Raw genomic sequence first — 13,503 nt, 5'->3', positions numbered from 1 at the left:
TGAATGATAGCCACACAGGCTAGTGGAGCTGTGTAATTGCACTACAGGAACAAACACAAGGTAAACAAGAGGAGAAAACAGGACAGAAATACTGTTCCGTTTATTTACTTCGTATTATTTATTGGCAGAACATTCTTTTTTAGACACTTCACTGTAACATACTTTTAATGAGCCGCGGTAATCTTTCTCCATTTCAGTCGTCGTTAGTGGCAAATATCTAGAGTCGGTGATCTTGATATGCAAGATGTAGTTTTTTTTTTTTTGTTCCTGCAAGATTATCATTCACTTTATTTTTCTTAAAGATTCATCATGATTCGAGGCGACAGCATTAATTAATTCCGAGTTATGGTGTGGGAGCCAAAGCTGAGGACGGAGCCCCGTTATAATTTATACAATTACATTTGAGATTATGAATCTTACATGACTCTATGTGACATAAGAGGAGAATTTTAGAAATATCTCATTAGCGTTGATGTGACATGCAGTCTGAGTGAATATGTTATTCAAGAGGAATGGTTCACAGAGTCTGTCACAGGAGCCAGTCATACAGGTTAGTTGAAATGAAGAATATTAATATAACATACAGTATATGTTTGATGTTTGAATCCTGTATTCCATGTGTTTATATATTAATTTAACTCTTGTTACATGTTGACATACAAAACCACTGTTTATAACTCATTTTCCCATCCAGGTATTAGTGCCGTTTAATCATTTGTGTTTGAGCAGGTTGTCACCGTTTCACACGTTCACCACTATTGGCTGCAGCAAATATCATTTCAAGTCTCTCCATTCTTGTTTTTGATTATTATGGGACGATTCAAAATCCAGCGGAGCTCTGACATTTATTTAATGGTGGGGGTTTTAAAGGCATAAATTGGCATTTGAGGGAAAGGCTGATTATTCAACTGCTTGCTGAGAGTTTAATGTGAAGATCAATATCACTTTCATATCTATCTGAAATATGAAACTGGAGCCAGAAAACAGTTAGCTTAGCATAAATAGTGCAAACACCTAAAGCGTACTAATTAACACATGTTTTGTTTAATTTATTCAGAAATGAAAGTCAGATTTTTGTCTGGGACCACTTACAGCCATGACGTTCACTCACAACCAACAGGGAGCAGGAAGTTTTTGAGCCAAGTCAAGAAATAGTCTGGCACTAAATACACTGTAAACTGAAACCATACATGACATGACCATGGTGACCAAGAATGTGAATTTGCATTTTGCATTTTCAAGTGCCTCTGCCAAAATAGAGGACTATTCATTTACATGCACCTGATTTGTTTATGTCCACTTTTTTTTGGTGTGAGTCGCGACAGACTCCTGTTTGGAAACCTCCAGATTTACAACTGGACAAGTACTATGTTGGTTTCTGAAACTGGACGGACACAGACTATACATTTACAGACAAAACTGCCAATCACACGTGTCCACTCATATGAGCTGTGCCATTTCCATCTAAATTTCCAAAATTGACACCATGAATCTAGTGACTCCTGAGAATGGTTCATCTAACTTTTTATTTTTCAAACCGATAAGCTATGTCTAGTTTCAAGATACAGTCTGTTTTTTTTTCCTCTAATTTCAGCTCTTATTGTTCTCATCTCTGTGTAGATCTCATCTCCGGGGCTCCATCGACCTCCACCCATATATGGCTGCTATGCATCACCTTGGTGATGACCCTCCTAGAAGGTCAGAGGTGACCCCTCCTTCGTCATCTCAGAGGCCAATATTCAGACCCACCGTCTGTGAGCTATCCTCGGCATCCAGTCACCAAAGATTCATGCATCCTGAGAGCAGCAGGGGTTCTCTGACGGACCGCGGAGGGACCGAAATCAATAAGTGGAAAAAAAAATTGTGATTAAAAAAAAAAAAGTGACATAAAAAGTAATAAAGAAGATGCCCTAATTTTTTAAAGAGACCTCTTTTACAGAAAACACTCCTCGGTGCAGGACGTGGGACATGTTCACGAGCACAAAGACAGGTGCGGGCAGTGGATAAACCTGGACTTTGGTGAAAAAGCGTCACAAGCGTCGACGGAGGACAGTTTGTAAAGCACAAGAACAATTTTATGAAGTTATGAAAATATTTCTGGAAGGTGGCCGTATATAGACACAGCTGACTTTTTCAAAAGGAAATAACATTTCCCTGCTTACAATTACATAGAGACAGACCTTTTCTCTGTGTTTCTTCATCTTCATTTTCTTGCACCAGATGCCAATCTCCGACATTGGTTTTTCACTGCAGCCCAGCCCCCACGTCACACCTTGGCATTTATAAATCTGCTTGGTGCTTTATTGTAGAAAAACATGGACTCTGGCAACTTTAAGTTCTGTCTGCTTACTCCCCTGTAGCTGCCTATGTATCTCTTAACACTGTGCTCACGAGTCCAAGTGGCCAACCGCCAGTATGGTGGCAGAATAAAAGAAGAAGAAGAAGAATCAGCGTGGGAGAAGACACCGGGACTGGAGGGCAGAGAGAACTTCAAGCTTATGAGTGGTGGAACGAGGGCAGAGAGGAAGAGCAGAGGAAGAGGAGGAGCAGGCAGAGAGTAGAGGAAGTTCAGACGAGTGAGGCCTGACTCTAATATTCAGTCAGCGGTCCACCTGTGGAACCGAAGCCACTTTACTTTCTGCCATGAAACAAAGTGCCTTCAGATTACAAACCGAATCGTGAGCCTGGGCGTTAATCGACACTTAACACATCTCTGTTCATGTTTCCTCTGATGGGCTATTTTCTACATGTTTCTTTCGCCCCACAAGTGCTGACGGGAGGACATGCGCGCGTTCAAGAGGGAGGATGGTGGCTGTGCAACACCTGGATTTTACTCCTGTTGGGACAGTTGCCCGTATGTGTGTGTGTGTGTGAGTGTGTGGTTGTGTTTGTGTGTGTGTGTGTGTGTGTGCGTGCATGCGCCTAAGCCTATGCCTACGTGTATTTCAAAGTGAGGGCAGCCGAACAGGCACGACTGGCAAGACCCAAGCACAGGTTTGGAAGGAAAAAAAAATCGATTATAACGGCAGCAACAGTGAAAGTCTGGCTCTGGATCTTTTTTGCATAAGGACAGTTTAAGTTCATACGAGAGGATTAAGACGCTTTGTTGACTTAATACCCCACTTTCTTCCCATAATTCTCCCTCTCTGCAGGTGAGCATTTTTTTAAACAAAGAAGAACAACTGCTGAATCAAACTGTGTACAGGGAGGAGATTATAGGAACCCTTGGACCGCAGGCTCTTCATGAGGGTGATTTGCCTCGTCCCTGTGTGCCACCGTTTCTATGGAACAATATCAGAATAAAAGATAATAATGACCATAATAATAGTCATGATATTTTATTACTCTAGTGAGAATGTTTCTCTGCTTTTACACAAACTGTGAAGATTGACTGTGGAAGATCTACCTGAGACCATAACCTTAACCAGCGGGGTTTTTAAAAATGTATTGTAAAAAAGAGAAAATAAGAAAATGAAAAATTCCGTTCATTGTTGGTTATGACAAATGTTTTTGAGGACTTGTGTCTTGTTTCCTAAGTTTTTCTGTTGAAGATGACTTAACTTCCTTTCTCTTCTTGTTGTCTCCCTTTGCATTGCTGAAGTATCAAAGCTGACGAAAGCATAAGACGTAAACCAATTTGGTAACTGTATAACTTGTAAATGTTAAAGAAGCTCTATTCAAAGGTTTATGATAAATGTTTTATGTTGGAGTACAGGAAGCACAACATACAGTTCAAGGTCTGAACATATAAAAATCCATTTTTTATATTTCTTTGCATGTATGTGACCCACTTCCAAACACTCAGGCTCTGGAGCAAGTCCACAGTTAACGGCAGATCCTTTTGTGTCATGTTCTTGCAACACTGAGGCAAACCTGTTTAGCTGTGGCGTGCTGTCTGGCTTCACAGTGTTGTGGTCGTTCAGATAATGTAGCCTCTTCAGTGGAAGCCTGAGTTCGCCTGGAGTGGGTCGCGTACATGTGTGAGCATAAGCTGTGTACAATAGATGTGATGAGAAACTGATACATGTAAAAGAAGATAAATATGCCAAGCAAAACAGAGCAGAATGATGAGCATTTCAGGGCATCCTTACGTACGCTACTATATCATTACGGCCTCTCTGATGTGATCACAGGCGTTAACATGCTGTCCATTTCTCTTTTGTTTGCTTTTCTGTTTTAGATCGTTTCGTTTCCATAAGGCCCAGATCAACGTGAATGTAAAAAAGAGAGTAGATTCTTGTCTAAATAGATGTAATGTTTCTCCAACGCATCTGTTTGTGTGTTTGCGTGTTTGTGTGTGGTTGATGAGAACTTGCAGACATTCACACTTGTCAACAACAAGACGTTGGACTGACTTTGACGTCATTTCCATGTGAGTAAGCTCAAAAAAAAAAATCCACCTATTTGCTATATCCTTTTGTGGTTTAGGTATAAAATTGCTCAAGTGCTCCATGTGATCTTCACTGTTTCTAAGTATGGATATGAGTTGATAAGGACATTTTGGTAACTGTTTCTTTTACAAACCCCTGATCAATATATGATGTGAATAAAAGAAGTCAGCATATGATAGCATTACAGATTACAGCTGGATGTACATGAAATAACATATTGTTTTCATTGTTGTCAACGGTTAAATTGAATAATAACACATGTAGGGAAAGTCACAAACTTGTCAAGGCTTAGAGTACAAATTCAACCCCTCCTTACTTACCACGGAAACGACTTGGCTCCGTCTGAACCATTTTCTTTTAAATAATTAAGATAACTAGTTAACGCAAACATGAGTTACACGCCAAGAAATGGTTTGGCATGTAACTCGTGTAAAAATGAAAATAATGAATCATTATTTCATGGACAGTTGAGGTGCAGGCAGGCTGACATAAGGAATATTATATTCATTGTAATTTTCTCAATGACAAGCTTTTTTTAATCAGGAGACCTCGGTTCTTTTCAAACTGCTGATGGTCCAATCGTGTCAGCATCTCTAAATCTACTGTATAAGTAGCTCACAAAAATATCAAACTATTGCTTTAAGAGGCACAGTGTGTGAAATGTAATGGTGAAGTTGCAGCTGAACATCCCTCACCTCTCCCTGTGTGTGTTGGATGTAGCCTTCAGTTATAGCATCAAAACGTTCTCCATTGTGTCCAAAACTATTAAAAAAAACCAGAGAGCTCATTCAAATCCTTATATAAATATAAAATATGAAAAGCTCGTTCTGGGGTTCAGGGAAAGCAATTAAATTAAATTATGGCCAAATCAAAAATAATTTCACCTACTTTTTACACACTAGACCGCCTAATTCTACAGTATGCACTTGTCTTTGTATGCCCTCTCAAATGTGACACACCTCATTTGTATTCAGTTTGACAGTGAGGCTATGAAAACCTGGGTACATTCATGCAAAAATGTTGCTTACGTGAAGGGAAATTTCTGAGAAATGCAAGTAAAATCAGACAGCCACAGGAATTGCTTGTTTTTCATAGTAATTTCAGCTCCCCAGTATCCTTGATTGCTAATTCTGTTTACTTTGCATGTCTCATGTCAGCCGCTGGCCTCTTGTCTGTGTGTGTACGAGGGATGTGATGTGAGGCCGGTGAGTGGTTTACACCCCCAGCTCTGCTCTGTCGATCGATACGTGTTATTTGAGAGTGTGCCGCGTTACAGAGTTTACTGACTGTATTTAAATAATGAGCAAGGCTTCTCTTGTGGTGGAAGTAGCTTTGGGTTAGTTGCAGATGTAGCAGGAGCTTGTAGGAGAATCACACTTGAGGTGATAAGTGTTACATTATTACATTACATTACATTATAATATAATGCAATGTAATAAGTGTTAAAATAAAGAAAGAAAGAAAGAAAGAAATCACATATTTTCTTAATGGCAACTTCCAGGATAACATGACATTAGATTGTCCCTTAAAAAAAAAGGGATAAAATCGAACGCTGCACTGCTCAAACAGAGCACTGATGTCATCACCTGCACACCTTACAATCATTGGATTAATCAACTGACTAATGACAACTAATCAAACAGGTGTTGAATGCCGCCCGTGTAACCTGATACTTTCCCCTACTATTGATTTGCGTAATCAGTCTGAGAATAAAACATTTTGTGTGTCTGGCAGGTGTCGCCGCTCCATCTCTGTAGTCATTTCGGAAGCTGTAAATGGCGATCGTGTTGTATTTTGGTCGCATTGAGTTTATTCCGCTGCAAAGGGTAACAGCACATGAGGCGGAAAACATGTTAAAACACGTCTTTAATAGGATACAAACAGATGAAGCCACTAAAAAGAAAGAGCTGCAGCAGTAATGTTTACACTCCCCACAAAATAAGGTGTATGAGCCAGCAGTTGTATTTCTTTGTTATACATTGTAACGGTCACAGTATAACTTAGAAAATTGTCTTTTTCCCTTTGTAACATTGTGAAAACAAACAGCACAAGTCTATTTTTACTGCATGGAAGAGGCAATAACTGTTTGATAGCTGAAAGGAGAAAAGCAGGATGTGTGCAGGGCATGGAGAGAAAAAAAATAATAGTGTTTTTCTTGCTTACTGAAGAAGTGGCATGTGTGACCTGCAGTCTTTGTGCTATGTATGAGCCGGGCATATTGTTCTTAATTAAAGTGACAAGGAAATAACCTATTCGTGGACGGGGTAAAGTGCTGGAATACTAAGAAAACAAACAATGCTGTTTTATCTTGGATTTCTCTTCATTCTTTTGAATATTTCCTTTTGTGTGTCTATGAATACGTTGATTATACAGTTGTGCATGAATGTACCCAGTGCTTACATTAATAGCATTAAAACTGAGGTGCCAGAGGATTAAGGGATGGGGTTTGTCAGAGTTGGTGCAGGCTGGAGACTCAACGTAATTGCTGTAACATGCAAGTTTGCTGAAACAATTTCCAAGGTTCTTTGTTGAATTTGATTAAAGCTATCCATGTGAGTAGAACCATGGCCACTTGGTATTTGAGAAAATGTAATTTAAAACAAACTATTGCCTTAATTCCAAAAAGTGCAAACCTTGTAATATTATCCAAGTTGAAATGATTTTACTAAGAAAATCCAATTCCGTGCGTTCGTGCTGCAGAACTCTAACTGTAATGCAGTGAACGGCAGTTTTAATTTGAGAGACTTTCAGCTGTCATTTACATTTTTACCTGTTTAGTTTTCCCTAACCTTATATTTAACTGCCCATTACCTAGTGATTCAGGGGTCTGTAAAAGGAACATTCCCAACATCGCTCATTCTCTGTTCCACCTAGAAGGGCTTTGTCACAGTGTACCATACATCACGCCCACAAAATAATCTATTCAGCTCCACGAGTGTGATGTGATTGCATTATTAGCATACACACCCAAGAAAGACCAAAGTGCCAAAAAGTGGGGAAAGCATTCAGACGACGTGACAGTCACAGGGAATTTGGCACTTTGACTTTAAATATTAAGGAATCAAACAGGAAACCTGCATTTTTTATACGATTTAGATTTATTTTCTCCACTAAATTTCCATGCAGTATTTTTTTTTTTGTTCACTTCCACACAATGGCTAGGCAGTATAGTGAGTGACTTGTTGACAGGAGGCTGACTGCAGTCTCACTAAATAACTGGAAAAGCTGAGATCTCATTTTAGTCTGTCAGGGAAGAAGCAGTATGTCACCATTTGATTCCTTGGCTGCTCACTCTGACACGTTTACCAGAGGGAAAACTGCCACCTCTTGCTACCTTCTCTTTTGGAGTTAGAGTGAATTTTTACTTCTCCTTGTCTGCCCTGTCTGTCCTCCTCCTGTTTTTACCTGCGTTGATTTGTAATCACACAGCAGACAGGAGCAACATGTGACTCCCCCCCTTTTCCATTTTCCCTAATTACCAGTAATGCCGCTGACTGTGTGCGGGACGACAACACAAATACATTCACCATTCTTTTAAATGCCCCCGTGGATGTGACGAGATTTGCTGTAATATCAAGGCTGTGGAGAAAGCAGTGTTTCAGTGATGTTATCTATCTTGTTCTGTGCTGCCACCCTGTAATGATGACCTGTCACTCTTCTCTGTTTTGTGCTCTATATTTATAAACCGTATGATCAGGCTTCTTTTTCACTGTATTTCTTTGAATTTGTCACCCATTTTTGTGCCATACCTGCAACTAATGAAAAAATAAAGCAAAGGAATATTTTATATGCTGAGTCAAGTGCATTTTCCACTGCACCCGAGAAATCGAATATCACATCCCATTTTATGGTGCTGGAAACACAAATCCTCTTCTTGTTTCTGTGGCTTGCTTGCACTTGACACCTCGCTCCCCACGGTTTTGCGAAAAAGGAAATCCAACATATTCCCGCAGTGACCACCAATTTCCCTCTCAAAGGGTTGGAAACAAAAGCTTTTGTGTTGTGCAAACTGTTCTTTTGACAGTACTCCCCAGTCTGTGGTTTCCTCTCAGGTTTAAGAGCATCAAAATTATTGTTGCTGGAAAATACAGAGCAATGACAATGTGCACAGGGGCTTGAAAGTCATTGAAAGGTTGTCCAGTATGGGCCTCTCAATTGTGACAGTTTTCTGGAGTAGGAGCTTGTGTACTGTTTTTTCTCTTTGATATGATGCACATACAAGGAAAATTACCTTAAAATTGATTTAACAATATTTTAAAATCAATAGCAACATGACAGAAATGTAGTTGCCAGTGTTCTCACACTCTTCCACAGGTGATGGTAATATGTCTAGAAGCACACTGACATACCAGCAAAGAAGACTGCAAGCTGGTGTGTGTGTGTGTGTGTGTGTGTGTGTGTGTGGAAATACAGCAGGTTTCAAATAAATATGTTCTAACTCTCAGCAAGAGAGCAACAGAGCATATCTTTCAATCTTACGTCATTTCTCTAAGTGCTGAGTAAGGCTGAACTATTTGAAAAAATAATAATAATAATAATGTGCAGTTACGATTTGCAACACACAGTGTTTATTTAATATCAAGAGTTAGTTTAGTATTCACTGTGTGAAAGACGGAAAGTATCATGACACTGAGTCATGATGACGCCGTCGAAATTTGAATTACTATAATGCAAGAACACTTTTGATTGACATAACACTGGACACACTTAAAATACAGCTATTAAATTGCAGCATCAGTGATTTGCTGGTTGTGTTGCTGGAAGTAGATGGCAGATAGTCTGCTCCTCATTTAAAATATGTGGTGACCTGCGTCTCTGAAGTTCACCAGTCGTGTAATTATGTTTGTTTAGAACAGTGGTTCTCAAACATCTCATACCAAACACCAACTGAGACAATATTGAGCTGTCCAAGCTACAGACTTTTCACAGAAGGCATATTTATTCCCAGTAAGATAATTTGCTCTCTCATCATCCTTCTTTTCCTCACATATAGAAATATAAGACTAAGATGGAGTGAGTCCGATCACATATGAAGTAGAACAGTATTTCTGATTTTCCACCTAGTATTACCAGAGGAAGCTTGCGTATCCCTGGTGGTGCACGTACCACAGTTTGAGAACCATGTGTATAGTGTATAAATAGTTTCTCTATCCTCACTTACAGGACTTTGCTCTTGACAAATTGTCATTTTTACATTGATGTTAGTGCTCATCTTATCGAATCACGTCCGTGGTGACCTGGTGACCTCCGTGTTATTAATGCACCAACATGAGCGCGATATTGTTTATGTAACTCACAGCGAGACAAGCAAAAGAGCCTCGTCTTTCCTTCAGCTGTAAGACATTGTGCTGGTTTCCTAAGGTTATTGAAACATCTTTTTTTTTAAACCACACTGACAAATGCAGGGATGGTTTGTTTACAGGGTTTGGCCTCTGCTATATGGTCTTATAGGTACTCTTCACTATATAGCCTTCATCTGCAGGCAGAATTTGTTTTTTTTTCACCCGAGTAGTTGAGGAATCTTTTTTCCAGCAGTGTGCCCTAAAGGAACTACAGGAAAGTGTGTTTTTGTATTTGTATTGTTTTATGAGATGCAGATTTTGTGTTCAGTCTCCCTTCAGCCCCAAGGCTTACCTAAGGCTGCCCACTGATTTACAGAGTGCTGTGATAGTGTAGACGTAGGTGCACAAGCGTGTGTGAGTGTGCAGCATCTTCACAAGACAAAACCCTGAGTTGCGTCAACACTTGTTGTTGCATGTCGACGTGTCTTTTCCCCTCGGTGCTACTGTGGGAAGTTGCAGAAACTCATCATGTCGTATCTTGTTGCTCTCAAACTTTCTATTTGTAGGTTTGTTTACATCCAGGTGCAATAACACAACAACTTAAGCCTCTTCAACTGTTCATACTTGTTATTCTGCACAGATCATCAACTCTTGGCATAGGTGGCTGCTGGCTGCAATTAAGTGTCACTAAATTAATTTTTATGATGTTTGGTAATTGTAAAAGCGTTATGAACAAAAACAGCCTTTAAATTACAATTATTATGCAGCAACAGAAACCATTTGATGCACAATCGTGCATTACCCGGCCCTACACTGGGATGTAACAGTGAATGCAATAGCTAATGCCCTAAAAACAGCTGATCAATGAGTCCACAGTGACAATTTTGTGAAAACCCTCTTATGATCAGCTGCACAGGACAATGCTATCATCGGAAACTCCTCAATAACTCCCCATGCTGCCGAAAGCATTAGGATATCCTCATGGTTAAAAAAGGAGACCAGGGTGGCCATATTATGCTGTATAAATACATTATGACAACAGGCAGCGTAGAAATGGTTGGTTATCAATATAAAGCTAATAACACTGGACTTAGGTGATGAGGTCAAGTGTAATGTGGAAGCGACACTTAAAAAAAGACTTCTAGAACTGTAAGAGCAGAGAATAATTCATGTATAAATAGTAAATAGACTGTAAGATGCTTTGTGGGGAAACAAAATGGACATATGTCTTTGATTCATGAGACAGGGTAATTATCAGCACGTCACTTTCTTCATTTGGGTGCAGCACCCAAGAGGCTTGAAGCATTAGCTTAGGCTCTGCAAAAACACATTGATTGAAGCATATGATGCTGAATGTCTAGGTGGGAGAAGTATTCACAAAATGTGCAAATACTTTATCACAAATAAAAGTCCTGAAGGAAATGTCCCGTGCGTGTGAGTGAAGGAGGAACAAGCAAGTATTTTGACTAAATGGTGGAGCAGCTCATTTAAAAACAACTGCAGTGTCGCCTTATCTCTCACTTTGTTGTGTTCTAATTTTGCTCGCACCATGTGTTTGGAGCTTGTCTGAGGAAACGGAGGCTGAGGGAGCACCTGCACTCTCACAGGTCCAAGTGGAGGAGAAAACCACAAGTGCACACACTAATGAGACGTGAACAACTACTATGATAAACCAGCACTAATGTCGCACACCTGAAAAGTGTGCATAAAAGAGTGTGTAAAATATAGTGAATGAAATTTGTTTTCACCTATTTCCCCCACTTTGTCTCACCTTTTCCAGTGGGCTGTTGCACCAAATCAGAATGAACAAATCCCAGATAAGAGATAGAGTCTCATCATCTCATTCTGGCTTAATCTGTTGCACTTACTGTACACCAAGTCAGGCTGAGGAGGAGTTAATATGTCAAGCCAGGTGTAATTATTTCTAATATGTACGCATTAAAAACATTCTGATGAAGCCTGCGATGTCAATCACAGATTAACTGATGAAGAAGTGGATGCGTGTAGCTTTTCTCCAGTTTAACAGCAAATAATTATGGACCACTAGATGTGTAGCATATTATAAGCGCATGAGGAAATGCGGCTATTGTAATTAAACAAAGAGAGAAGATCTGGCAGATAACAGCAGTGAATGTGTGCAAAATTTAAATAAACAATTAGATTATTAACCACTGCTCCGTTGAAAACTGTCAGTTTAGCATTTATGCCGTACATGTTGATCAGGGAAGTTATCATAAATACAAACGGATAGACATAAGGAAGTTAAACATAAAAATAATTTTCTGCAATAAAAAGAGGTTGAGCCAAAAATCTATTTTTAATTTTCACAGTTTTTCTTCAAAAAGATCAAACATTATGGCACCAAAAAAGACCTAATAACAAGTGTAAGATCCGGTTGGTGAATTCCATGACTGGTGATGATAATGAGGTGAAGCAATCACATAATATATAATACGTTACATTATTAAAAACATGCTATATGTTACATATAATGTTATTTTATATATATTTTTTATCGTCTGTACTGAAGTTATGTTATGGCAATTTAAAAGAAAAGCTTGTATGTCTGGCACAGGTGTGATTGTAATTGTGCAATAATAAATGTAAGATACTCATCAAACCTCTAACATTACTATTAACTGACCTGACTGACAGTGGTCTAATAATAAATACCACATGGGCTATGATGACGTGAACGTTATTAAAATAACAACAGTAGGCATTTATTATTATAACAAATATTGTGATTAAATAAATAACCGAAAATTCAGACTGAGAGATCCAAACTTAATCCCTTATCTTGGCGATGTGCTGGTAAACAGGAGAGAGGATTCTCATTCTTGTTTACCTTCTGGTGTGTCTGATCCTTCCTCTGAATTTTTTGGATTCTGTTGCTTAGCTTGACCGATCACCTGTGGACTGAATTTTGCTTTGAACTGTGCCGAGTCCTGCGTTTGGGTCCCCTTGATCTGACACGATACCATTAGGCGATTCCAAGAGAACATTTAGTCTTTGCAGGCAGGAATTGCATATGTGTTAGTATATCAAGCGGGGGAAGTTGTTTAAATGCACTTATTGTAAGTCGCTTTGGATAAAAGCGTCTGCTAAATGACATGTAATGTAACATGTAATGTAATGGAAGTGAGGTCCAGTCTCAAGTCGCCCCTTAAGGCGCATGCTGAGAGGCATTCTAATCACACATGTGAGCTGAAACTGAAGTGGACAGAGGTGAAGTGGGGCCATAGAACAGGGGCTACTGGGTGCATGAATGTTCATCACCTCTCTCTCTGACCCCAGACTCAGACACTGAATGTGGCGTTAGCCTGTAGCAGTCAGAATAAAGTATGAGTAATGTGTAATGTTACACACATGTCATTATGTACATAATGTATAGGAAAGAGATGGTGGAGCACATTTATTACAAAGTGTATTGGGTGCACAAACCGAACATTGTTCCGGCAAGTAATCTGCTGAAAGGAAATTGGCCGAGCTTTAAAGCTCTCTAAAGTTTGCTTGTGGCCTTTGTGATCTTCCTTTATCCCACATGCCCTCTGTGAAGCGTGACAAGCCTCCTTTTTGTCTGGATAATAAGTTACTCCCATAAAAAATTCAGATTGTTTCTGCAGCTGATAACCCCTGGTAGCATTTGGCCTTTAAAAATCCTAAGCGCTTTCAATTACCCTGCTGCATGTCCCATTCGTCCACTGCCTTATCTTCTTCCTCCTCTGCTTCACCCAGCCAGAGGTTGCCCTGTAGATCCACATTAGAATGCACACCTGGTATCTCAGCCACCGAACAATGCCATTTTACATTAAATTCTATTCCCTTTT

The 13,503-nt window shown here is 39.5% G+C and overlaps 1 protein-coding gene across 2 annotated transcripts in view; it reads left to right on the top strand.

Moving 5' to 3' along the window:
- LOC131443360 (MAM domain-containing glycosylphosphatidylinositol anchor protein 2-like) overlaps positions 1-8,178 on the top strand; it is a 154,102-nt gene extending 145,924 nt beyond the window's left edge. For both annotated transcript variants that reach the window (XM_058612919.1, XM_058612920.1), the window contains exon 18: positions 1,621-8,178. In XM_058612919.1, the coding sequence (XP_058468902.1) occupies positions 1,621-1,709 (89 nt within the window). In that variant the 3' untranslated portion in view covers positions 1,710-8,178. The remainder of the gene's footprint in view (positions 1-1,620) is intronic.
- The last annotated feature ends 5,325 nt before the right edge of the window (positions 8,179-13,503 follow it).

The sequence above is a fragment of the Solea solea genome, chromosome 17 (genome assembly GCF_958295425.1).
Source record: "Solea solea chromosome 17, fSolSol10.1, whole genome shotgun sequence".
In the NCBI taxonomy this organism is placed as follows: domain Eukaryota; kingdom Metazoa; phylum Chordata; class Actinopteri; order Pleuronectiformes; family Soleidae; genus Solea; species Solea solea.
The sequence above is the reverse complement of the archived record's forward strand: the minus strand, read 5'-3'. Positions and strand labels throughout refer to the sequence as shown.